The sequence below is a fragment of the Cariama cristata genome, unplaced genomic scaffold (genome assembly GCF_000690535.1).
Source record: "Cariama cristata isolate BGI_N322 unplaced genomic scaffold, ASM69053v1 scaffold15177, whole genome shotgun sequence".
NCBI lineage: Eukaryota > Metazoa > Chordata > Aves > Cariamiformes > Cariamidae > Cariama > Cariama cristata.
Window position 1 is genome coordinate 7,533 of NW_009628458.1, and position 25,876 is coordinate 33,408.

General features: G+C 38.3%; 1 protein-coding gene across 2 annotated transcripts; it reads left to right on the forward strand.

Annotated features, from left to right (window-relative positions):
* GABRD (gamma-aminobutyric acid (GABA) A receptor, delta) lies at window positions 1–19,067 on the forward strand. 2 transcript variants are annotated; one of them, XM_009704836.1, is made up of 9 exons: window positions 1–263; window positions 9,850–9,962; window positions 10,548–10,615; window positions 11,507–11,727; window positions 12,548–12,630; window positions 14,893–15,030; window positions 15,940–16,095; window positions 16,663–16,874; window positions 18,135–19,067. In XM_009704836.1, the coding sequence occupies exons 1-9, from the start codon at window positions 196–198 to the stop codon at window positions 18,432–18,434; spliced, it is 1,359 nt and encodes a 452-aa protein (XP_009703138.1). In that variant the 5' UTR covers window positions 1–195; the 3' UTR covers window positions 18,435–19,067. The 2 variants fall into 2 exon arrangements, with proteins under 2 accessions (XP_009703138.1, XP_009703139.1); XM_009704837.1 differs by having other exon boundaries at window positions 15,943–16,095.
* Window positions 19,068–25,876: the final 6,809 nt, after the last annotated feature.

Consider the following 25,876-nt stretch of genomic DNA (forward strand, 5'->3'; position numbering starts at 1 on the left):
GGCTCCCGGGCACTGTGGGGACTGGGGGGGCGGCTGCTGCTGCTGCTGCTGCTGCTGAGCAACAATATATTGCTTTAAACTCAGCCTCAACTTAGCACGGCAAGAGAGGATGGCAACACTACTGGAGCTTTGGAGCTGCCAAGAGAGCCGGGGAACCTGGGTTTTGTTTGCCACTGTCTAATCAATGGGAGTAAAATGGAATCTCTTACCTGGGTTTTTCCTGCCTTGGTTCTACTGTGCACCCAACAGCACAGGTGTATCAGGTAAGAAAATGCCTTATTGTTCTTTCTTTGACTGGTCTTAGACGGCCGTTCTTTTGGTGTGGCTGGGGCGAAAAATGCCAGCTCTGGCTGTCTCTCCCACTTTTCCCTAGAGATGCCCTCCATTTAAGGGCCACAACTGCTTTGAGTGATGCTCAGTAGAAAAAGGGGTCTTGACTGAAGAGTTTCCTCAATGTGCCCCATCTTTTTTTTTTTCTTCTTTTTCTAGCAGAGGATGCATTTCTGGCAGTTGAACAGCAGTTTCTTGGGTTAATGAAGGGGTGTGTTTTTAACAGGACGCCTGCGGAAGCCTTTTCCTGAGGGCACTTACTCTAAGTTGGGGGCAATCACTTTTTGTAATGGCACTGCACATCCCAGCACAGCCTCATCCCCTTAAACAGCTCTGTAGGGGGCCTGCTTGAACATGAAACTCTGCCATAAACCCCAGCAGAACCAGTGGGGTACTAACTGAACAGCTTTGCTTAGGGCTTCCAAGGTACAATTAAAAACCCCAAAATACAGACATTCCTTTCTAATCGGTTCATTAAGTCTCCTGAACTTGAGATAAGAGGAAGAGACTGGCAGAGATCTTAGAAAAAAAACGTTTGAAGAACGGCAACCATTTCTTGAAATAATAAATTGTAAAGATGTATGCTTGCAATTCTCAGTCACATTTATTCAGAAGGTGTCAGCTAGGCAACCAGTTACGTTCTCTATATAGTCTCTATGGATCTGGAGGCTGTATGTGGAGAAAGCTTGCCATGATTATGCAATGCAAATAGAAGGGGGAGTAAAAAAGAACTTGCTGCATGTAAAAACATGCCTACATCACCCACAGCAGAGATGGCTGTGGTATTAAAGGGGTCTTCCGACTTCTACTTTATAGACATTATTAATAGCTTCAGAGGAGTACAAGAAGAAAAGCGATAATTGTAGTAAGACATAACATTGCTGTTATAGTTTTTGGAATGAATTAGTGCGATCTGATTTTTTCACTGGGAAGGAAAAGGATCTTGCATTAGAAGAAGTGTCAAGTCAACTGCTCTTATTCAGGGCTGACATAATGATTTATCCTATGACCTTGAATCTGTTATCCAGGGTCAGATCCTGACACCCTCATACTCTGAAGCAATCCAGTATTACAGTGAAGGCAGAGAAAATGCTGCTTATGACCCAAGGGCACCAAGATCTTGCCCATAATTTCAATGATGCTATTTCTCTATCTGCACTTGGGCTAGCATTAAGTATTTTGGTTGAAAAGTGGTGTTTGAGTATAAAAGAAGAAGAAAAAAAAGAATTTTAAGGAAGAATCAGCCTTCTCAGGCTCTGTCTTCAAGATCTGTTCCTAGGCACGGCAACTGCCAGCATATGTGCAACCTATAATTCGTTGGATAAATTATTTTATATTTGGATTAATTACCTAGTTACTTGACTTTATTCCTTCACTTACACAATAGTGATGAGTTGTTTATTAGAAATATATATACTTGCGGCAGAGAGTAAGGCAAGGCAAATTCTAGCTTGTGAAATTCCAACTGTTCAGTTTGTAGCAGTTTTCCAAATATGCCAAAGTGTAAGACATTCAATGGTCAAAGCAAGCTGCTCTGTTTAATACAAGTTTTCTGAAGATTCAGGATTTAGCGTGGCAGAACATTGTTTAATTTTGTGAAAAGGGAGTAACCTTGCTTACATGTGTACTTTTGATGAGTTAAACAGAACTAAATGAAAATTTTATCCTTGCATCAGTAAAATTACTCACAGAGAGATGACCTATGAAATAATTCCCCTTGTAAAGGCCCAAGAAACATGTTAACTTCCTTATTCTTCTTCCTTGGGGTTCTGCAATATGCTATTACATATAATTATTTTTGGTAAGAGATGCTTTAATGAAAAGCAGTATTTTATTAATACTGTGGTTTTATAATAATGGATGAAACTGCTAATAGCTGCATTTTATTGCTCTGATTTTGTTTTCTAAATGTAATGTGATTCACAGTTATGATGACAGAAGCCATCCAAAACCTGTATATTGGATGTATGGACTACATATTGATAGGTGTAAGGACAAACATACTCAAAAAAGGAAGAACATTTCAGGGAGTTCTGAACTCAGTGGTATGACATAAGACTTCCCAAAGGTAAAACTACCTATTAAAATAATGTTAAGGTTTGGCAGAGAAGGGAAGTGGGGAATACATGTAGCTTGCTTCCTCATAGCATTTTTGAATATCCTTTCAGGGTGCTTTAGAGTGCTGTATTTGAAGCAATTTCTGTGTCATATGAGCTATTTGACTGAAGTGAATGAGGCAAATTTAACCTAAGTCAGCACGTCCTACTTATGCCACTGCTGTTTTCAGGTAAACATTTTTAAAAAGTAGTATTTTTTGGTCTGCTTGAGATGGTGATTAGTGGCAAGAAACTTGGCGTTTATATGATTGACAGGGCAAAGACTTTGGAGCAAAGACTGCAGCTTCCACGATTTTATTGGAGTTTGATATGCTGTGGATGCTGCAATAATAAATGTGCCATCGTGAATGAGACAATCTGCTGAAATACACTTAGTGAAATATTTCACAGAATCACTAAATTGATTAGGTTGGAAGAGACCTCTGGGATCATCAGGTCCACCCTTTGCCCTAACACCCTCATGTCAACAGACCATGGCACTAAGTGCTATGTCCAGGCTTTTCTTAAACCCCTCCATTTCTTCATTTGAATGGGAAAAGAGTACTATTGATCGGAGCTTTGGGGTGTAAGTCCATACTTTGTAATTCTTTACTGAAAGATATTTTAATTATCTAAATAAAAATAGGTGTATCTCTTATATTTCAGATTCTACTATGTTAAATGACTTACATACATTTGCATATAATTGTCCTTCTGTTGTGTGTCTCCCTCAGCCTTCTACTTCTATTCATGGAAACAGAGCAGCTTTAACACGTGAATACATGCAAAGAGTGGTCCATTTTCTGTAGCTTAAAACTCACAGAGAGGAAATAAGGGCTTTGATGTTCAGAAGGTTGCCATGAATTAAGCCTAATGCTTTTTCAATTACATTTCAAAATACAAAACATATTTACAGTGAGCTTCACTTAGAGTCAGGAATGGCAGATGGGAAGGATACACATACTGCTGTGGATAATCCTGGAGTTTGACAGAGGCCAGATTGTTCACTGACCTTGCAGGATATTCCTTGTCTTTTTCCCCAAGAAAAAGTTTTCTTCAGTGGCAATGATATCTGGGACATTTGCCCCCAAAAGACTATCTCAAAGTAAACGAAATGTACCCCATCCCAGTCCTCAGTATCAGTCAAACTGGTATTTCCATCCACCGGGTTAAAAGATTCATATAACAACTATGTCACAGTCCCAAAAAGAATCAGGTTAGCAGACTTAAAGAGGAAACAGAAGATGCAAAAAGTGACTTCCCACATCTTACTGCTATACATCTTTGTCAAGAGGTTAGTGCTCTCTCCCTACAAGTGTGACCTAAAATCATTATCTCATTGGCCACTGACTTAAAGGTGCTGCTGAGCTTTTGGCACTGCTGTGCAAAAATAATATTGCTAATGTTCTCTCTTGTTCAGCTGCTGTAGTGCACTCCTTCACACAGAACATATAGATTGCCACTTTCCTTGGTGTGATTTAAATACTTACCAGATATTTGCTAGTAATATTGATAAATTTCTAGCAACTGTTTTCAAGCAGTGTCTGGAAGATAGTGAAGACAGGCTAATATCTCACTTGCCTGACAGGCCCTTTAAAGGTGTGCTGTCCAAGTTGATTGATGCTTCTCCTCCAGGTCACTCCACAGTAGTGGAATGCAATGGTCCTGCAGCAGCTGGGAGAAAGATGTCAGCTGGGATGGATTGATTTGGGGATATATGTCCTTTTTATTCTAGAACTGATAGTACTTAGCTCTGAAAGAGATGCATTTCTTTGCTCTGTCTTTGAGATGAATTGCTTGGAGTTGCTTTCCCTAACCTGTGTCAAGGACAGTTTTGTTAGGCAAAGAATTTCATAGTTTTGCCCAGTTTATCAATGGTGATTTCCTTTCCCCTTTGTCTACTGCGCAAGAGAGCTAACCATTGTTTTCATAGTTTAAACAGCAGTAATCTGTTTTCTACTGCTAACAGTGAGCTCCGTTGAAGTGCTCACAATGCTTAAACTCCAGATATGGACAGATGCAAATATATTCTCCAAAATATCTGCTTGAAAAGAGATGTGTACAGAATCAGAGTGTGGATGAAAAAACATGTTCTTCAGCTTTAGATTTGGGAATGACTGTGATATTAGTGATATTAGTGAGAGTGATATTAGTACCCGTGACTATGTTGCCATTCAGTCAGCTAGGCACCCTGCCCTGGCCTGGTGCAAAGTAAAGATAAGCTTTTTGATGAGCTATTACGCCCCTTGAATTTTACAAATCAATAGCTTAATTTTACAAAGTCCTTTTCTTACTAAAACAAGCTTTACAGCAGCTTACATCAGGAAGTGAAGTTGCTGAATCAACTAATAGTAGTTTCCTTTCTTTTCATCTTTACTGCTTACATTGTGAAAAGTTAATCCCGTCCAATGCGTCTTTTCTATGCTGGTCTTCCTTTTTCAGGTACAAAAAAATGAATAATATTTTAGGCCATATATAATCCCAACAGCTTATCAAGGATGAATGAAATTCTCCCACCGTCCTTCACGTAACTTTAAAGCACTGGATCTGATGTACAGAAGTCTAGAGGAATGGCTCAACAGAGTTACCACAAACTGTCCCGTAAAGTGCCACGAAAATAAAGGTCTGCTTTCCAAAGTCATAAAAAAGAAATGAAAATAAAATAGGTAGAATAAACATTCTTCAGTTCGTTATTTCTCTTCTCCTTCAATATTCTTGAGGGACAAGAAGAGGGGAATGGGAGATTTCTACTATGCTGGAGGACCTGGTATGACTTTAGACCTGAAGAACACGTATCAGACTGACACAAGCAGAACGGGGACTCATTTACACTATGCTGAATCATACACCCAAGCGTACAGCCCCCACCACATTAGTTCTTATGTCTGTATTATTTCCCTTGCTCCATCAGCCTCCATGTCAGTGACAAAATGTAATTTGAAGAATAGGGCTGTTTAAAGTGATCACTGGGTAGTTTAGAGGTAAAATATAGGTTCACAGAATGGTTGAGGTTGGAAAGGACCTCTGGAGGTTATCTGGGCCAAACCCCTGCTCAGGCTGGGCCACCCAGAGCCAGTTGCCCAGGACCATGTTCAGATGGCAGTTAAATATCGCCAAGGAATGAGACCACAACCTCTCCTAGCAACCTGTCCCAGTGCTCGGTCACCCTCACCGTGAGAAAGTGTTTCCTGATGTTCAAGCAGAACCTCCCGTGCTTTGGTTTGCGCCCATTACTCTGGTCCTGTCACTGGGCACCACTGCAAAAAGCCTGGCTCTGCCTTCTCTACACCCTCCCATCATGTATTTATATGCATTGATAAGATCCCCCTGAGCCTTCTCTTCTCCAGGCTAAACAGTCCCAGCTCTCAGCTTTTCCTCATATGAGACATGCTCTAGTCCCTTAATCATCTGCATGAAAAAAAGCCTAATATTAGCAAAACCTTCTGGTAACTCAGTGATAACAGTTTGTAAATGAAACTGTAGGTTATTCTGATTCACATATTCTCTTTTAGTATCTAGAAGCCATTCTGTGAGCACCGTGCTAGTGTGTGAGAATGGCAGTAACTGAGGAAGAGTAATTTTGTTGCCCATTTCAAAGAAATTTTAAAATGAACCAGTAGTATAAACATCAACAAAGTAAATGTAGCCATACAATTATTTCAGCTGTAATACTTTAATAACCCCCACTGGTATTAAGTGCATATAGCTCCACTAACTTTAACACATTTCTTACACTGATGATCTGACCCTAAGGCTTTATTAATAATAGAAACAAGATTCTTTTTAATTGTGTCATGGATATTTAAGTAAAACTCCCTCTAGATTGTAATCTGCTTAAAACACATGGCAAGCTACAGCCCACAGTTTTTAATCCAAGTCTCGTCATTTTAACTTCCTTTTAGCTCTATGGCTCTCCTTAATGCTATTAAAATAGAATACTGACACAGAATAACTGCTGGAGACTGTAAATGCTTTTTCAAAAAAGATGAGGCTCCTGGCAGTTCTTATAGTGACATTACTTCTTTTATAGCAAGTGAGTGATTATAAGTCAATTATCTGGGGGTGAGTTCTTGATGTATGCAGGTAGCAATACCTATTGTGAAAGGGGAGCAGCAGAATTTGTTTTTATTATTTTTCCCAGGTTGAGTACTCATAAATATACACGGTATTCTAATTTTACAATTACTTGTACCTAGCACTTTTGTACTACTGTGTATGTAGGAAGCATAAAGTAGATTCTCCCATCCTCACAGATCAGGCATGCAAGATAAGTCAAGTCACTACAGTGCAGACACCTTTTGGCTTGAGTATTATTTGCAAAACACTTCACAGAACTTGGCTGCAGTTTTAGCAACAGGAGTCAAAAAGTACCATCTTCTACTGAAAAGGCACAGAGATTTTAGGCAGATATATTCATTCAAGCGTGTTGTAGTTATTTACTCTAATTAGGAAAAGACATAAAGTATCATTCTTTAACTAGAAAAGGAGCTCAGACATTTTACTGGTTAGGAATACCATTACATATCTATGGCTGAGACTTACAAGTTACAAATAAGTACACTTTTAAACAAAATACTTTCAACAGAGTCTCATATTCTCTAATCTGCCAAGGCCTTAATTTAAAAAATTATTTGTTTTCTGTATTAACCGATAGCCTTAGTATCTCCAGAAACAGAGTCATGAATGTAAAAGAAAATAAATGAAATAATTTCTGAACTGCAATGTTTGATGGTATTGCAGAATAAAGCCAGACCTTAGCATTTCTTGGCGGTGCTACGTTTACAGTTGGACTCGATGATCTTAAAGGTCCTTTCCAACCTAAATGACTCTATGATTCTGTGATCTGCATTCCTGGATCTTGCTAAGTATTATGAAACTATAATTTCATTTAAGTAAATACTGATAGTTGGATGATTGAAGGACCAGCACATAGGAAACAGCAGTCTGATAGAAGTGTTTATACAGTTGATGAGACCCAATAAAGAAGGAAAAAACTGTCAACACCTGTTATAAATCTTCAAAGCCCTTGTATAAATCAATTATGTTATTCCAATTTATGTAGCTGAAAACAAGGCTCTGAGTCTTCCAAGATCCTTACTCAGAAGAGATATAGGAGCCTGAGAAATATCTGAGAGAGTCATTTGAAATGAACATACAGCAGTGCACTCATGGCAAGGAAACATGATAAATGGAATTTAATACATATCCCCAATTTTAACATTTTGCTGTGAACTAATAAAGTTTCAATTTGGAGCAGCATCCTAATGCTTTAAGGTCACTTAAGCTTTGACAGCTCCGTTAATGCAAGTTTTCAGTGCCTCTGCTGCTCAGAACTTGTATTTATACGTTGTAATCCCAGAAACTCCTTCCTTATATAATAGACTCCATACATGTAGGGCAAGAATTTTATGACCAGGGCAATCAAAGCTTTTTCTTTCAGTCCCCTGTGAGAAGAAGAGTTGGTTATTGTAGGATACTCTGCTAGTGTGCTAGCAGTAACTGTGTGTGCTGAGCTGAGTGCCCAGACGGGTGTATTTTGGAAAGAAAAAACATGTGCTTTATGTGGGTCAATGTCACATGAACATTTTAAGAAGTTATGTAAGTGTCAAGGCAGAATATGTTTATGGCATATTACTCTGCAGCCTTTCATCGATGTTTTACGAGTTTCTCTTCTGTTACTAGTGATATATATCTCTCAAATGCCATATTTATTGTTGGACTCAGTGGAAGATTCTAAAACAGTGCTCAGACAGTTTTGATGTAGTACTTGCATTCAGATGCAGGCCCTCTCAAACCACTGGCAATTTTTCTCTTTGCAAATAGTTGTGCTAGATGTCGTCACAGTCCTTCATTTATCCACTCCTCTCATGTCAATCCCAGTGCTGGCAGGAGGAATTATGTGAGCAGGCACAGATCTTCTTCAAATGAAGTCTGCCAGCTCAGTTTAAACAGTTAATGAAGACAATATAAGCTTGCTTTTCTTTATAAGAGATTATAGAATATCCACATAACTGCTTGTACCAGGAGGGTTGAGGTGCTGGCATCTGCCAGGTGGTGCAAAGTGCCAACAGGAAACTGTGCTGATGTCTTCAAGGAGCGTCACTGGATCAGAAAGAAGCATATGCCTAGCACCTGAGAGACGCAGCCTTATTTCTGGGAAGGGGATGGTGGCATGCTGCACAAATCTGACAGCAACACACCTCCCAAACAAAACCTACTGCCTGTTTGGTGGCTCACTCAGGTCCCAAGAGTGACTACAAAAGGATGCGAGCCTTATGGCATCCCACACTCTTGACCTGGGGACAGATGGCCAAACATCCACACTGCCTGAGGCTGGCAAGTGCAAAACAGCACAAGCAGGTGAGCTGGGGCCCTCCCAGCATGCTGGAACGATCCCTAGATGCCCCAAACTCTGGGGCACCTGTGGGAATGTGGAGTGAGACAGAGACATTTCAGTGCTATGGATACCTCACTTACCGCTCCAAACCATGGCCAAGAATGGCCCCAAATCTAGGACCATAGTCAGGACTCTTGCCCCTGCATTTCTAGGATTGCGGAGAACACCTCTGGTTCCTGGAGGTTTCTGGAGGCTCCTGAGTTGCCTGGACTGTAGGCAGCCACCTCTTTGGCGCAGAATGAGGGAGAACCACCTGGGCTTTCCAGCCCCATGGACAGCACCTCCCAGGTTCCAGCACCACAGCCCGCTGCCACCGAGGTTCGAGTCCAGCCCAGGGGCAGCTCCGTGCCGGGTCGGGGCCATGGGGATGTCCCCTTTGGTGCTTCCATGCTTTCAGCTGTTCACTTTTAAAGCCAGATCTCCTTTTTGACCACATTTTTGCAGTTTTCAAGTGTTTGCACACCTTCTATTAGCACTGCTTTTCACATTTCTGAGGCCTAATGGCACTTTTCACAGTATCAAAGATGTTAAATCCAAGTTCCAGCTGTGTAATTGTTACTATTTTCCCGTCACATTTGACAATACACCAGCCTTCTTGATCTCAGCTGTTCCATAGTGGTACTAGGAGCTGTCACGGCAGCTGTGTCCTGCTATCCAGATCGCTGCATTTCAACATCCGCAGATGCATTTTATGCAGTATACAACGTATCTTCGTTTCCCTCATGCTTTCTTTACATTTCTAAATCTTTTTTTTTTCTACTGTTTTTTTAAAGAAAAAACCTTTAAAAAGTTTGTGCTTGTATTTCAGAAAGAGGCCATAGTCTTGCCTGAAATATGTTTTGATTAAACAGAATATCTGAAATGGTTTTCCTATCTATATACAGTATTTTTCCACTAAATTACCAATACAGATGGTTATACTGTAGGTGGTCTCTGGTGCAAAAGAAGTCAATGTCTTCCATTTTCTGTTATTTTTCTGTTTGTAAACATAGCCAAGTTTTAAAAGAACTTATTCTCTTTACCTAGAGCTATGAATGACATCGGAGATTACATAGGTTCCAACATCGAAATATCCTGGTTACCCAACCTGGATGATTTAATGAAAGGGTATGCACGTAATTTCAGGCCTGGGATTGGAGGTGAGAACTTGAGAATAATGTCTCTTTGGTTTTGCACAGTCCTTCCACCCTCTGATGTTTATGTGAACTTCATCCTCTACATAATTAAAAGGCTGTATGTCTATTATTTGGATACTGGAAATAATAACAATCAACAATTTTCTTGATCTTGAAAAAAGACAGACTGTACAACAGAATTAGCAATACAGTCTTCTTGCTGATACAGTTCTTAAATCACTGATTTAAATCTGAGTTGAAGGAATTTTGGATTACATTAAATCGTGGTAATTTCTGCCTTTGCCTGAAGTCATGCTGTCTTAAACTAAATGATGTGGTTTCCAGAAAGTTTTCCATAATTTTCAGTAGTTGCGATTATCTCTCATGTCCTTTATCACTGAAGCCAGGTGTTCTGTTGGAAATTGAGGATGCAATCTGTAGAAGATTTAAACTTCTTGCTTTAAGGTAGATTTTACTTGGAAAGTGTACTTTATCATGGAAAACACTTATGAATTCACTTGGTATGAAAGAATTAACACTCTTGGGTCATCTATATTTTTATAGGTACTATGATGATGTAAATCACCCCATTCAAACATTTTTTCTCAGGTCCTCCTGTTAACGTTGCTCTTGCAATTGAAGTAGCCAGCATTGACCACATCTCAGAAGTGAACATGGTACGTTATCAGTTAAACCTACCAAGTTGTGAATGCGTGTACTGCAATGACAAAAAGTGTAGAAAACTAACAAAATAGAGAGACAGTTGATCCCCAACATGTTTGGAGTGGAGAAATTACCACAAGAAGATAATGCAAAGAACAAACATTGTATTTTAAGACACAGGCAGAGTCTCTTCTGGCAGATGTTGGCAATTACAAGAATCTAGCCATGTATAAATCACTGAGATTTCCTATTACAGTTAGCAAGACTGGATCTTGTGCAGCACTTCCTAACAGAAAGCATAATTTTAAGCATTAACGCCAACTTCTGTTCAAATTGCTTTTCACCAGAGATACTTCCAAAAAGAAGCTAAGGGAACGTTTGGTTGTGAGATGCAAATCTTTTTTTTTGTGTAAAGACCTTCCAATAAAGCAGTGGGGTATAACAACTTACAAGTCACATAAACAAGCATAGGCACGGATTAACTACATTTCTGAAACACAATAGACTTAATTTTAAAACCAAAACTTTGACTTTCCCTCTATCCTTTCCCTTCATTACAGATGCATGATTTTTAGTTTTGCTTTAAAAAACCTCCAAAACCAAAAGTTGTACTTGTGGAGATACATAAACTGATTTTCTTCATTAAGACATATGCAACTCTGGTAACATGTTATATATAACACTGACATAGAATCACTTTTTGATATCTTGGGTTTATCCATGGTAGAAGCATATGACAGAAATTAAAATGCTTGACCAGCTCTATGGTTGACTGAGTATAAAAATACTTATGTGCACTGGAAGCAGTTAATACATTTCTAGGCTAATACAATGATTTTTGACCAAGTCCCAAGACATTATCATTGTGTTTAGCAAGACCTTTTAATTGCATTTTTTCTTCTCAGGAATATACCATGACGGTATTTTTGCACCAGAGCTGGCGAGATGACCGTCTGTCTTACAACCACACCAATGAAACTTTGGGCTTAGACAGCCGGTTCGTGGACAAGCTCTGGTTGCCAGATACTTTCATAGTAAATGCCAAGTCTGCCTGGTTCCATGATGTGACTGTGGAAAACAAACTTATCAGGCTCCAGCCAGATGGAGTCATTTTATACAGCATCAGGTGAGTGAGAAAGAGTGCAAGCATACTTTGTATTAACTTTTTGAACACACTATAAAGTAATCACTCAGTTGTGTCCTAGGATGATTTCCTAAAATAATTCTTAATTTAAAACAGAAGAAAGTAATGGTGACTCCTATAAGACATCTCTTTGCTTGACAAGGATTACACTGCCAAGAAGGTATCTTTGGCAACACTGACACATTTTCTGCTGCATAATCACTGATCACTTTCAGAATGTCCTTAATGGGAGATAAGCATCTCATAACTATTTGGTCACCAGGCAAGGAGATGCTCAATACAGAGCAATAATTCTGTTCTCCACTCTCTCACTGTTTTCCAAGGGAACGATGAGCCTGATTTAGGCTCAACTTCCCCATCTTTCAAACAGAAAGTAGTATTGCCTCACTTTGGAAGAGTGTTCTTGCTAGAACTCAATAACTATATTTAAAGTTAATTGTGTAATGTTCTAAAAAATAGTAAGTGTGCACCTTTGAAATTGTAAGTCCAGAGTCACCCTTAAGGTATTGGTAGTGATCTTGGGGACGGTGGAAGGGAGTAGATTTGACTCAGAAAAGTCCTCTTTATCATCAGAAGTAGATGAAGTGTCCTCTGACATTAGACAAGTCATTTGACCTTTCTTTCATTTCCCCCTTATCTTTGGGTTTCCCACAGACTTAGTAAAGGTAATAGCCGTAAGGCTTTTGAAAATAGTTTCCTGTATCAGTATTAAGGTTTCAAAGTTTTCCATTTAGTTGTTTGAGTTCTGAGGAAAAGGCTGTATCTAAATGCAACTAACTGGTGTTCACGTTGCTTGGAACAGGATTACCTCAACAGTGGCCTGTGACATGGACCTTTCCAAGTACCCAATGGATGAGCAAGAATGCATGTTGGATTTGGAGAGCTGTAAGGGCTGAGTACAGCGTTTCATGTAATCTGTATTTTGTTTAAAGCCTGCATATATGGTACTTAGCATGCTGGAGTTTGCTGGAATGATTCTGCTTTAGTCAATGAAATTTCTTAGGATTTAGAAATAAAGGGTACAAACATGAATCCCTTCATTCTCTGTGTTGGGCGTTAAGACTATGGACTTTTCAATACCAGTTCAGCTCTGATCCAGTTCAAAACTATAGGATTTCATTTAGTGAAGATGAACAATCCTGCTGACAAATGTCTGGAACTTTGTGCTTGATGTAAAAACTTAGTGCAGTTGTGACAGTCACTAGCATTACTGAGATTTGCATCAAATCCAGTAAGAATAAGTAGAGAGGCCCACAGGCAAAATTTGATGTGTTACTTTTTCTTTATGAGAAAACAGGAAAAAGAAAGAATTCCCTGCTTTTAATGAATGCCATTGTGACTAACCCTTACATAGCTGTTCAGCTTGCCTAGGCACTCCTGTATCTGTTACACAGAAATCAATGAGAGTACTGCAAGGATTAGCTTACATTCATTTGCACTCACAAAGGAGGGTGGAAAATGAATTTACATTTTGTCCAACCTGTGTTTTATCTATGATCAGCATGTAATTCCCATGAGCATTAATACTTTTGAATGAAATTCACCACTGACACAAGCAGGGGCCACCCAATTACTGGCAATGAATCTGGCCTTTTGTGGGTTTTATATCAAGGAGTTTACAGGTCCTGAGGGTTCCAGAGATTTGTGAACAGCAGTTTCGGAGCAGATCCACTGGCCTATTGATGCACGTTTCTCTTTTTTAGCACTGACTTTGTTTTCTAGGCAATTAACCACAATACCATTTTATCCTGTCAAAAATAGCAATCTACAGTTTTACTTATGTAATCACCAAATGCAGAGGCAGCAGACAGTGAACCAGCAATCAGTTCTGCAGGGAGTTTTGGTGGTGGTTGAATTTTTTAATTGAATTTGAGGGTTTTGATTTCAGTGAAACAAACAATCCTCTTTAAACAAATGAATGGTTTAGTAGCAAGTTGTCCATTAACAGTAAAATTAGCAAAGATCAATTTCATATGCATTTGCATACTAGATAAATCACCTCATGTGTATCCCCCCCTTCTCTCATGCCCCTAGTGCCCTGCACCTCTCCCTAGCAGTTATCTTCCAGCTGCCACCCATGCCAAGCTGCAGTCATTAACAGGCTGATATACGTGGTGATTATCAAGGTAGCTGGTGCATCTCAAAATGGACATGAGTCTGAGTTACACTGCTGTTCTCTAACTGGATGCACAAATTTGATTTTCTGTTCTCTGCACACCATTTCCTCCAAAACTTTCAAGAATCTAGAATTTCAAGAATCAAGAATCAAGAATTTGAAACCTTTACCTTTTTATAATTTTGGTTTGAAAATATTAAGGAAGTTCAAAAGCTGTTAGGAGGAGGACTGACAGAAAAACAATGCATAGGCAGTTTGCATAGACATTGTTTTCTTATTAAACTACTTTAAGCCTGGGGGAGGCCCTAAGAGTTGTTTCCAAGAGTGGGGATTCATATGAATGGTTTGGCTGTATACTTTACTTTCATCCGGTGTCCATTTGTAAAATCACTGTAGGGCTTGCAAGGGCAGATATAAAGCCAACTGGACACATACTTTTTGAGGATGCTGGGGGAATCCCGGACAAAGGAAATCTGTTTCCCTGACGCTGCCTGTCTGGTACAGAGTACGTATTGCATAAAATCCATGTGTGAACCTGGAGACAGACTTGCAGTATGGAATTACACTCTGATCTGTCTTCAGTAGGATAGGCACAGATAGATTACATTTGGTAGTTATTTTCTTTTACAATCAGAAATTTCTGTGACTCTGAGATCCAAGCACAGCGCAGGGGTAAGCAGGCTAGTTTGAGGGCTGCAGTAACAGTTACTCTACTTTGAGTATGCAAATGAGCTTTTTAAGAGATAATTAGACTATTTCTCATGACACTGAAGTCCATTGTGCCATACCACATATTGCTAGTCAGTGTGAATCAACTTGGATTATTCTCCCTGTAGGAAAGCCACCCCAATGTGACACTGGGAACACCGATGTTGCCAGGACAGTGAATTATCCAGACTGAACCACAGCATGTTTGCAATGGGACCGATAGAAAACAGCGTAGCAGAGGAATTAAAGGACTTCCACTATGAGTCCTCTAAGTTCTTCATTTCTTCCTCAAACTTTGTGTTTATTTAGCTTTCTTTTGGCAGATGGCTACTCTTCAGAGGACATCGTCTACCACTGGTCAGAAAACCAGGAGGAGATCCATGGGCTGGATAAGCTGCAGCTTGCTCAGTTCACAATTACCAATTACCAGTTCACAACAGAAATTATGAACTTCAAATCTGGTAACAGGATCTGTCTTCAATTCAGGGACAGTATCTGACTTTTTCCTACATAGGGAAACCTCCTATATCTAGAATAGAAAATCCTTCTTCTTAAGTAACTAATTTAAGAACCTGTCAGGTTTCTGGTAAGAGTTGTCTTCAGCTTACAGCTTAAAAATGCCAACCTTTGCTGAGCCTTCAGGTAGCCACTGTAGCCTATTGTGTCCTTTAGTTCCGTGTGTTTGACAAAATACTGCATGGAATAGCCAGACAACACTTGATAAAAACCACTTGAGGTATAGCTCATGTTTTCTTGACCTAATTTGCAACTTCAGATAAAGAAAAATTTCCATTAGCCCTGATGTTATGAGGCTTATGACGTACAGTCAGATCATTCTAATTCTATCCAGTAGAAGCCAGTGGTGTGTATGCGTATCACTGGGTTTATTGCAATGTTTGTAAAAGATTGGAGGAATTTCTTTCCTGGTGATTTTTCTTCCTCTTTCATGTATTCAGATTCTCATTTATGCTGCACATATCCTCTAAGCTCTTTTTTGAGTTTGAAATTAACTTGGCCTTTTAAAAAATCTAAATTTAGTATCTGGAGGACTTTCTACAGCAGATGATAAGACAGTACACATTTTGAAGCAATACTGTTATTTGAGAAGACTCATGATTTTATTTTCAGATCTGGCATTGATATGACCTAAGACAAATCATTTGACCTATTCTTAGCTGATGACAACTGCAGTACCTTGTGCAGGGTTTATGAAGACTAACCGAACAACAGTCAAAAAAGCTTTTTGTGATCCTTGTTCGAAAGATGTTTAAGAATGTAGATCTGTGTCATTATAAGAAATGTTCTTTTGAATATCAGTCTAACTGTAATTCACACAGTCAGAATCTTTCCCTGTCTGCTCTTTTTTCCAGCAGGTCAGTTTCCCAGGCTCAGTCTCCACTTCCACCTTCGGCGAAATCGAGGAGTTTACATCATTCAGTCTTATGTTCCTTCTATCTTACTGGTGGCCATGTCGTGGGTATCCTTCTGGATCAGTCAGTCAGCTGTGCCTGCCAGAGTGTCATTAGGTAAAACAGATAGTTTGGGGAACAGGGAAGGGTATGCTGAAGTTGTAATTATGCTCTCTAATAATCCTGGTTTTCCATGAAGGTGCATTTATGAATACTATGTTTACATTTGCAGAAGAGATGGTCCTTTAAAAGATTTCCCTCATGTTATAATTTCTGTCATGAAAATAACCACATAAAGAGGGTTAAAAGCAGTAGTGAATGTGAGGCAGATGTAGGAAAGAATTGATTTGAAGGAACTGGGACAGTGACAAAAAAATGTTCCTAGAGCTTGTGGATCTGTTTGCCTGAGTAAGGGTTGCAAGTCCAGATGCAAAAGTTTTTGAGGGTTAAGTCTTCTGGTTTTGTTTGTCCTGGTCTAGAACAAAACCATGGATAACACGTTCAAAGCTGCCTTAGTCATACAAATGCAGAGTTTTTTTACAATCTCCTCTGTTTTGAAAATCAGAAGCCACAATATTAAGGGGCTTCTACTGTGAAAATAATCCTCAGCTTCAGATTAGTAAATACACTTATTATACTGCATACTATGAAACCTAAAGTAAAATGTCTTACACTACACTGCAGGTATAACTACTGTTCTTACTATGACTACACTGATGGTCAGTGCCCGATCTTCACTTCCACGAGCATCTGCCATCAAGGCACTTGATGTTTATTTCTGGATTTGCTATGTGTTTGTCTTCGCTGCACTGGTAGAATATGCATTTGCACATTTCAATGCTGACTACATGAAAAAGCAAAAGAACAAGATAAAAGCGAGAAGGCAGAGTGCAGAGGTCAGTAAGTGTAATACTGTGAATAACTTTGCAAAAGCAATCACCCTGCAGCATGACCTTTTTCTAGCAAATTCTTCTACCTCTTTTGAAAAAAAAATATTCTGGTTAATTCTTTTGTCGCATTAATATGACGAGCAACCAAATGCAACTGCTAATTTCCCCTTAAGCATGGTTAAGCACTAAAGACAACATATTCTTACGTGGTTTGTTGCTGTATTTAAGATAGGAAATGAGGAATAAGAGTGAATGAGTAAGAAGAGAGGCAAAGTATGTCTTGAGCCAGATTTGTACATCTTACGCTTTACAAATATATTTAGAGTCTTTGATACTTCTCCAGTCCTCAGTGTAAGTTACGGTAACCTTGAGTTGCTCCTGTAGGGTCAGGGCAAAGTCATTATGAGAGTATTACATGAGATGGGGAAGAAAGGCCTTTCCTCAGAACATATTCTTTAGTAGCTGCTTCTGCTAAGATTCTTTTAGCTCTGCTACAGCATAATAAAATGATGTCAGCAAAACAAAAACTAGGCCTGTAATCTTCAATGTTGTCCCCTGGAGATAACATTTTTTTACACCCAAGCTGCATAAGGTAAATACAGATACAATTAGCATGGATATAAGTTATGTAGGTATGAAGCCCAGTGAAACTCAACAAAGGAGTCCATAGATGAAATGTCTTCCAGGAATTCCAGATGCTCTTTGCTGCTTTTTTCATGTACATACACGCATGTTAGTGATGAAGCAGAGTGAATTGACTAAGGAACTTTTTCTTTTGACAATTCACAATTTGTCATCCAGGCCTACGTATTTTTGAACTCTCTGGCACCTTGAGTATTACAATTATTATTACTTCATTTTATTAAGCTGTAGCAGATACAACTGATCCATATTAATTTTCTGTCCCACCTCCATGTTCTCCCAGCTTTGGCAAGAACCTGAGAACTGCCTGTTGGCTTTGGCCACACAATGGGATGACTATGTCCTTGAAGTCAGGCAGTTATTTTCAGTCAGGAGGGCCTAAGCATGCTATCTCAATGGTGCCTCAGTAATTCAGCGCATGTGAAATTAAAATTATAATCAGAATATAGACATGGTAGCACAGAGTCTTTCAGTGTTTCTTCTGCCAAAGGAAGTGATAAATACCATTCAGCACTTATGGATCTTACAGGTATTTCACCACGTCAGTATGATGGTTAGCTTGGATGAAGTATACTACCTTTGCCCTATAAACTGGTATTACAGGTTCTCCTCTTTCCTTTGCAGATAAACGTGAAGAATGCCATTGTTCTGTTTTCCCTTTCCATAGCTGGTGTGAACCAGGAACTGGCCATTTCTAATAGGCAGCACCGAATTCCCAGAAGCCTGCCTGGATCATATGGCACAATAGAAATAGAAACTGGAGAGACAAAACAGCGGCAAGTAATGAAACTAGATAAAAAGAGTGGTCTGAAGTCCCTCTTTAAGCCCATTGATGCTGATACCATTGATATATATGCCAGAGCGGTGTTCCCAGCAGCCTTTGCAGCAGTCAATGTTATATACTGGGTTGCATACACAATGTAAAAAAAAAAAAAAAGAAAATTCATGTGAAGAGCTACAAATGGAACAATACCTACGGACTAAAAAGCCCTTGCTGAAACTGTATTGATCCATCTCTTCTCCAAATATTTTCCAATGAGCTCAAGACACTTCTAAAGTCAAGGAAGTCCTGCTATCAATTCCTACTAAAAGCAGCAATTTATTACCTATCTGATTTGATAGAGTAACAACTGTACTCTGCCAAACAATCCCAGCTCCATATTTCCTGTATTACTATAAGACAATTTTTCATATGTACATATATGCAGCAAAAGTTTAAATCTTAAATTACCATGGTTTTCCTCCACTTTAAGGGTTGGTCAGTAATGAGGATTTGGCTTTTCACAGTCAGATCATTTCAGTTTTTGTAATGGGAGAGCTAATTCCTCACTTCCACATGAGTGATTTTCTGCATCAGGCCTTCTGTGGGATGGTCTAGTTTTAACAGTAGTGGTAAAGTTAGAGTTTTTCATCATAAAAATCTCATGAACAAAGTAAAAGGGAATAGAGGGGAGTGGAGGCTTTTTCTTAAATTATTATTTGTCTTGGATAAAGTATTGAAAACATTTCAATGCTCTTAGTCACAGCATGAAATAAAATATACTACATAAAATTCTACTGAATTGTTAATAATGACTGTATTACATTTCAGATCTAAGCTATTGAAAGTTTAAACACTTAAACATGGTAATGTTTATTAGTTTAATAGGCCCCAAAATAGATAAAAGTGATTTAGAAACATAAGGAAGGCTCAGGCTTCTTATGTTGGATTGGGAAAAATTTGAAAGGTGCTTGATAAGGAAGGAACTCAGACTCCATTTTTGGGAAGGACTTTAGAATTTGTCTGTTAATTTTCAATTAGAGTCTACCATGTGTGCCTCTGAAAATATCCTTTTTGCATCTGTCCCTAAATAGCTCAGTGAAGTAAAAAAATGTCATAACTGGCTTTAAATTACTCAGTTGCTTTGGATATTTTTGCCATTTTTATTCAGAGGCTGACCTAATACGTTAGGCCTCTACACTTCCATTATTCGACAATGAAATTTGTGGGTACTCATATACACTCCTTAATTCAGGACTAGATCCTTTCACCCAACTCATGCAAAATAACACTTTGTTCTGTAAATAATTCCAGTGAACTCCACAAATGAACACAGTATTCACAACAAACACGAGTTTCACAATTAATTTCTCAAAAACTCCACAGTAAATATATTGGGATATGGCTTAAAACAACTGAAAAATTGTTAGTGTAGGAAACCAATGTAAGATACTTCAAAAGGGAAATATTTTTTGATGATTTTGTTGCCTTGAAAGCGAGAGGTTGTTTTAAATATAGAGACTGACACAAAAGAAAATATGAAATGAGAGAGGGAGGGAAAGAAGGAAGCAAAGCAAGTGGCTGAAAGCTACAATGGAAGGGAGCATGGGGAGGTGAAAGATTAAACAAGCCAAAAGATGTAGGTAAGAGAGGACCTGCGCCGGGGTTTGAAGGTGGGGATCGTGAATGTAGTGGCTGATGATTAATAGTTGCAATTGCAATAAGCATGAAACAAGCATTTGATCACAGTAGAGTGTGTGCACATTCCTCCTGCCTTACTTATCTGTTGCATATGGTTTGATTTCCTATGACCAGAACTGCAAGACAGAGCATTTTAACACAGATTTATAACTTGAAATAAGATTTGTTCAATATCACTAAACTAAGAGGATGCTTTGAAGAAAAAATAATGATCCTGAACTGAGCTATAATAAAAAATATGCTCCCATTGTAAGTCAGGCTTATGTTCACCTCAATCTTTAGTTTCTGTTATAATTGAAAAACTGTCTGCCAACAGTGAGCTGGAAAGCACAAACTGCCATCATGCTATAATTGTTCCACAAAGTTCTCACCAGTCTAGCCTTTACTGAGACTCCCGGATTCTGCTCCAAGATCTTGCCACTGACTTGTTGGGGAATCTTATTTAAGTCATTTCACTGCATCATCTGCAAAATTGATACAATGATACTGATTTCTTTCCTGTATCTTTGAGTTTTACAGAAGAAAAACCCTTCAGGAGAGACAGAAACTCTTATCCTCCAACTAGGTAAGTCCATCCAACTAGTACTTAATGTGGTGCTATTTACCATAGTTTCTGACTCTCATATACTGAATTAAAGCAAAGTATCACTCAACTTTCACCTTATCCAGAAAGCTAATGAAATTCTGCATCTCCTTCAATATATGCACGTAATTAGGCTTCTCTCTTTTCCTCCTGCTTCTCCTCTTTCTATTTTATTTTTCTTGGTGTTTGTTCCTGATGTTGATGAAATGCTACATTACCAAAATACAACTTTTTTTTTCTAAGTGCATTTTTGGTCATAATCACTTTCTCCCCAAGGAAGTTCCATCCCTCCTGCTCTCTTCTGAATCATTCTTACTCTTTTATATAATGATTAAGTGCAGAGTGGAATAAAAAACCAGCAGAAGCATGACTTTACAATGCCTTTTCCTTAGTAAGTTTTTGCTTTTTCCATGATCCTGGGTCAGGTCTTTGACATATCTTAAGTCCCCTTTCTACCTCTCCTTTCAGCTTCAAATTGAGCTTTCTCAATTTACACCTGATCTAATTCTTGTCTGGCCTCAGAAGCATTGGAAGTTTAAACGTAACTCTTGGATGACAGTTTCATAGGCAAGGCAAGATGGCAGGCAAGTCTGAAATACTCTGCTCAGCACTTTGAACAGTAACACAACAGTACTACACCCTTTAGAAAGGCCACGGTGCCACCTTCTCCTCTGTTACACTTGCATAAATCAGAAATAATCTTTGGTTTAAAATCAGTAACTGCTGTGAAAGCAGAGTCTAACCTTTTTGTATCCTGCTGGTTTCTCTAGCTATCAGTTTATTACATTGCCTGTCAGGGTCAGTATCTACTGCTAAGAGTGAAATTATTGGCTAAATGCAGCTGAAGAAATAGCTGCAGCAAGTTCCTGTGGAGTGTAAATCATAAGAAAATAATCCATGATTTTGGAATTAAAGTTATTAAAGAGCAGAGAACAAAGCATTGACCTAGTCCATCTAGTGTGCAGGGCCTGGTTATTTAGAGTAATTAGCAAGAAGTCGGCTGCAGATATTATAAAGGCAATGTCTAATCTAATTACTTCAGCAGTAAGAGTTTGCAATTGTGCACCTGACATAACTCATTACACTGAAGCCAACTGAGTAATCACATGGGGTTATTGGACAAAATTAGTTGTTTCTCCATCTGGGAGACAGTCATAGGCTGCATGCCCTGCTGACTTCTTCAAAAGATTTATTCAATTATTTTTTTCTGTAGTTTGACTGTAGATCTTCAAGGTGCACAGCTCAGTTGTGACTGATAAAGGTAAAAGGTGGCAGCAATCTTTTCCTCAAAAAAACCCCAAACAACCCAAAGCCAGAATGCTAGACTATCGCAATGTTGTAGAGAGAAGCATAAAAAAAGGGGAAAAAAAATAAAACATTGCAGGCAGTCAGAAATGTGCACTGTTGAGCATACATATGGCAATTGTGTCCATTCCAGGAACAAGGTGACTCAGAGGGGAGAACAGGTGTTTCAGCTACTGTTCCTGCACTTGCATGAGCAGTACAAGACAAAACACCTCCACCATGGAAGAGTGGGATTTTCTTAAATCTGTCTCCAGAGCCAGAAATAGAAAAGTCAGATGCCATTCAAACTCTTTTAAGGAGAAACTTCAGTACAGGAGTATGGTGTAACGACTGGGGTTTTGGATAAATTTGAATCTTCTGTACTTTTGCGTGTGCTTTACTTTTTTTTTTCATTTAAAATCATCATACTTAACAATCATCAGATATTAATACTTTAGACTTACTAACATCTAAAGACAATGCCCTATTCAACTCTAATTTCATGATGCCCTTGATAAACAGAAATAAACTAAACTTGATGTCAGTTGAATGCTGACTTTGAATGGGTTGTACTAGCATCAAGGACAGAGAGAAAGAAAAAAAAAAAAACACTGACAGATCAGAAGTCGCTTTTTCTGTGCTGCACCTGAAAGCATTTGTATTCCTTTCAGCAATTTAGAGTACTGCTCTATGGACCAGCGTGTCTGTGAGAAAAAGAGTGGGATATGTGTTAATGTAACCATTCTAAATGTGAAGTGTTAATAAAATATAGATATACAGAAATTGGAGCTTCTATAAATGGACAAAATAGACATTCCAACTATTGAACTGGAAGACAAAATACATTACAAAGAAAATCAAAATAACCTCAGAGATTTCAACCCATAATGAAATCCTGCCTATTCGGTGCCTAAGGACTTGTAAAACTCTACTTTGGCCTTGACAACAGAAGAGAAAGTACCATTTTGTATTCATGAGTGCTTTCTGTGGGGCACTTATGCAGACTACTGTATTTATGTTAAAAAATAGCTGTTGCTGCCTCAAGAGGTTGAAAAGAATCAGAACGCACAAGATGAAGAAGAGCAAGATACTGCATGATTTGTTTGAAAGCGTTGCTGGCAGTGACAGTATTAAAAGGTTAGTATACAGAAGTGTCTGCCCTGTTTCTGGGGAAAAAATGAAAGCATTTATCCGAGTTAAAATAAAAGCTCTCACACCAGTTCTTAACCAGTTTGCTAATCCAATAGATAATGTAGCGAAACCAATTTAACTCAATGAGGCTTCTACTGTTGGTACAACAAAACACTTAACATGATTGCTCCGATTTTAAATACTCAGTCATTAACCTAAGAAAGCACTTCAGATTAGGAGGAAAACAGCACCCCTGCATATTTGTCTGTGAAGCAGAATAGATAACAAAAAGCTGATTGAAAGTTTCTGAGAATATTTTCATTTAAAAAGTCTGAAGCAACTCCCTCATGCCCTCTTTATTATAGCTTAAACCACTTGCAATTGTTGAAAGCTTGTTATAATAATACTGCATGGAATATATGTTATAAACATATATATAGCTAATTCTTAATGAAAACTGAATAAAAATTTAGAAATGAACACATCTATTCAGATGGATTTGGTAGCTGAAATGAGAAAGGCACTGTCTCTTTCTGCCTTTGTAGCTTGTGTCTTAAATGAAATGAATTTGAGGATCTAAGCCCATCTTACATAATGCATTAGGGATCTGTTCTCTCCTTATACCAGCTTTATGTCATGGCTATTCCTTTTACTAAGTCCTGCACGGTAAAAACAAATTTGAGAAGACAGTCAAGCCCAGGCTGTCAGAAAATGTAGCACCAACAGAACTAATCAGATGTTATTGGGAGTTCACTGTTCCGCAAAAAGATTGGTCAAAAAAAAAATAAAAAATTCTAAATATCCCTCATTTTTGAGATATCTGAAACCTCTTTAGACCACTCTAGATTTAGGACAAACTAATCCATAGGACTAATTCCACTGAACAAAATATCCCCCTAGCCCAGTGTCCAATCTCCACCTTTTGGTATAAAATCTGTCATGGAGTTGTTGAGTATATGCATCTTTTAGGCAGATCAGTAATGCTCAGCAGTTAAAAGCATTGCTCTTTGAATTCTCAAATGGGGCAAAGACAGACAATATTGCAAAGCAAAGAAAAATGCTTTTATACTCGTAGGTCTCATCTACACAAAAAAGTTGTACTGGTTTAAACAAATTAGATTCACAAGCTCCTTTTGTCAGTACTGTCATTTCAGCTCACACAGAAAAGAGCACCAAAGCTAACCGTAGAACTTCCTTGTGTAGACAAAACCTATGAAATTTCCATGAGGATTTACCAGAAATATTTTAACTTATCTTTTCAGAATTGTTTAAATGCTTAATTGGAATACTAGTAACGCGACAGGTGCTCAGAAAGGTAAAGAATATTTGAAATAGGTAACAAATATTTTTCAGGCCTTGAAACTAAGTTGTTCAACAATAATTAGCCCTGCAACTAGTCCAGATTTCACCTGACGAGGATTTCTGATAGTGTCCTACAGCTGCATTAAGGGACAGGGGATGTAAACATATATTTACACTATGAAACTGACTCTGCATTCTTTATTTCTTGATTGTTTGTAAACAGTTTTTATATTCCTGTAGTAACCATAAAACATTAACCAATAGAGAACAATTATCTTCTGGTTAAGGTAAGAAGATTCCTCATACACTTTGTGCTCCTTGGGAACTTTCATAAACAAAATATCACCTTCTATGCCTCCTTTGCATTAGGATGCAGTATTTTATTGAATAGAAAATTACCTCTACAGTTACATTCCTTAATTTGTTGGCTCAGTTTACTTTATTGCAAATAGATGGGGCATTTTTGGGTGGTTTTTTTATTGGTGTTTTTTTTTTTTTTAAAAACTACTCGGTGTAAGAAGAAATAAAGGTAAGGAAAAGCAGTCTTTCAAGATCTGAGAGGCACAAGCTCAAACATTCATGTTTGCAGGACTCTTTAGCAAGTTGGTCAGATGGAGTTGAATCCAGAGAAGCTTTTGAAATTTAACAGCTGTGAAAGGAATCCAACCTCTGGAAATATATCCCTTTAACTCTTGCAGTACTTCTATTTCACTTGATACTCAGCTATCTTTCCCTTTTTTTCACTTGAAATGTATTTCACACTTTGGAAAAAAGAGGAAATTTTCTTTCTCTTTGGCACAAGAACATATTAGGCAAAACTAATATAATCTTGTCACACACGTATGAAAAACAGTGAAACTGAAAGTGTCAGTTTATAAACCTTTGTACCTTCCAATGAGTGTTACATCAAAAGCAAGAAACTCAACCCTGTGATCATTTCATAAGTTAACCAGCACACTCCCACACAAACACGCTCTTTCTCCCCCCCGTTTCATTCTTTTGCACCACACACCGATAACTCCATATATGCAATAGAGAGAAAAAGATAGTTAAAGGCATTCCTCAAATTCTCCACAGTCTTAAACAAACTCTTTTGAAGATCATAATTTGGGCCAAACATCTTCAACATAGCCACTGGGTAACATAAGTTACTAACAAATACAGGTTTGTGTCAGTTGCTTATTGGGTAAGTAAGCTGGAGAAGAAAATCACTGGGAATTACCTTTGCTAGCACAAATATCACAAAACTCTCAGTTCTCATGCATTGGGTTGCCAGATGGGGTAGGAAGGACATTTTTCTTCACACAGTAGTAAATAATTGGCCAGCTTTAAGGGGTAGGTATGTGGAACAGGCATAGCTGCAAGTAGCAAAATAGTAATATAGGCCATTGAGCTATTCCAGTATTACAATTACTACAGTCTTAAGATTAAATAAGGACTGAGTGATGAAATACAGAGTAATCTGTAAAACATCTGGTATAATACTCCATCCAGACTCTTCTTCCTTTGTTTCTACATTTCCTTCAGATTTAGACAAACACAAAAGATCTATTTCTGTACATCTTAAACTTACTACATTTTTATAGATATATTTAAGATTATCCT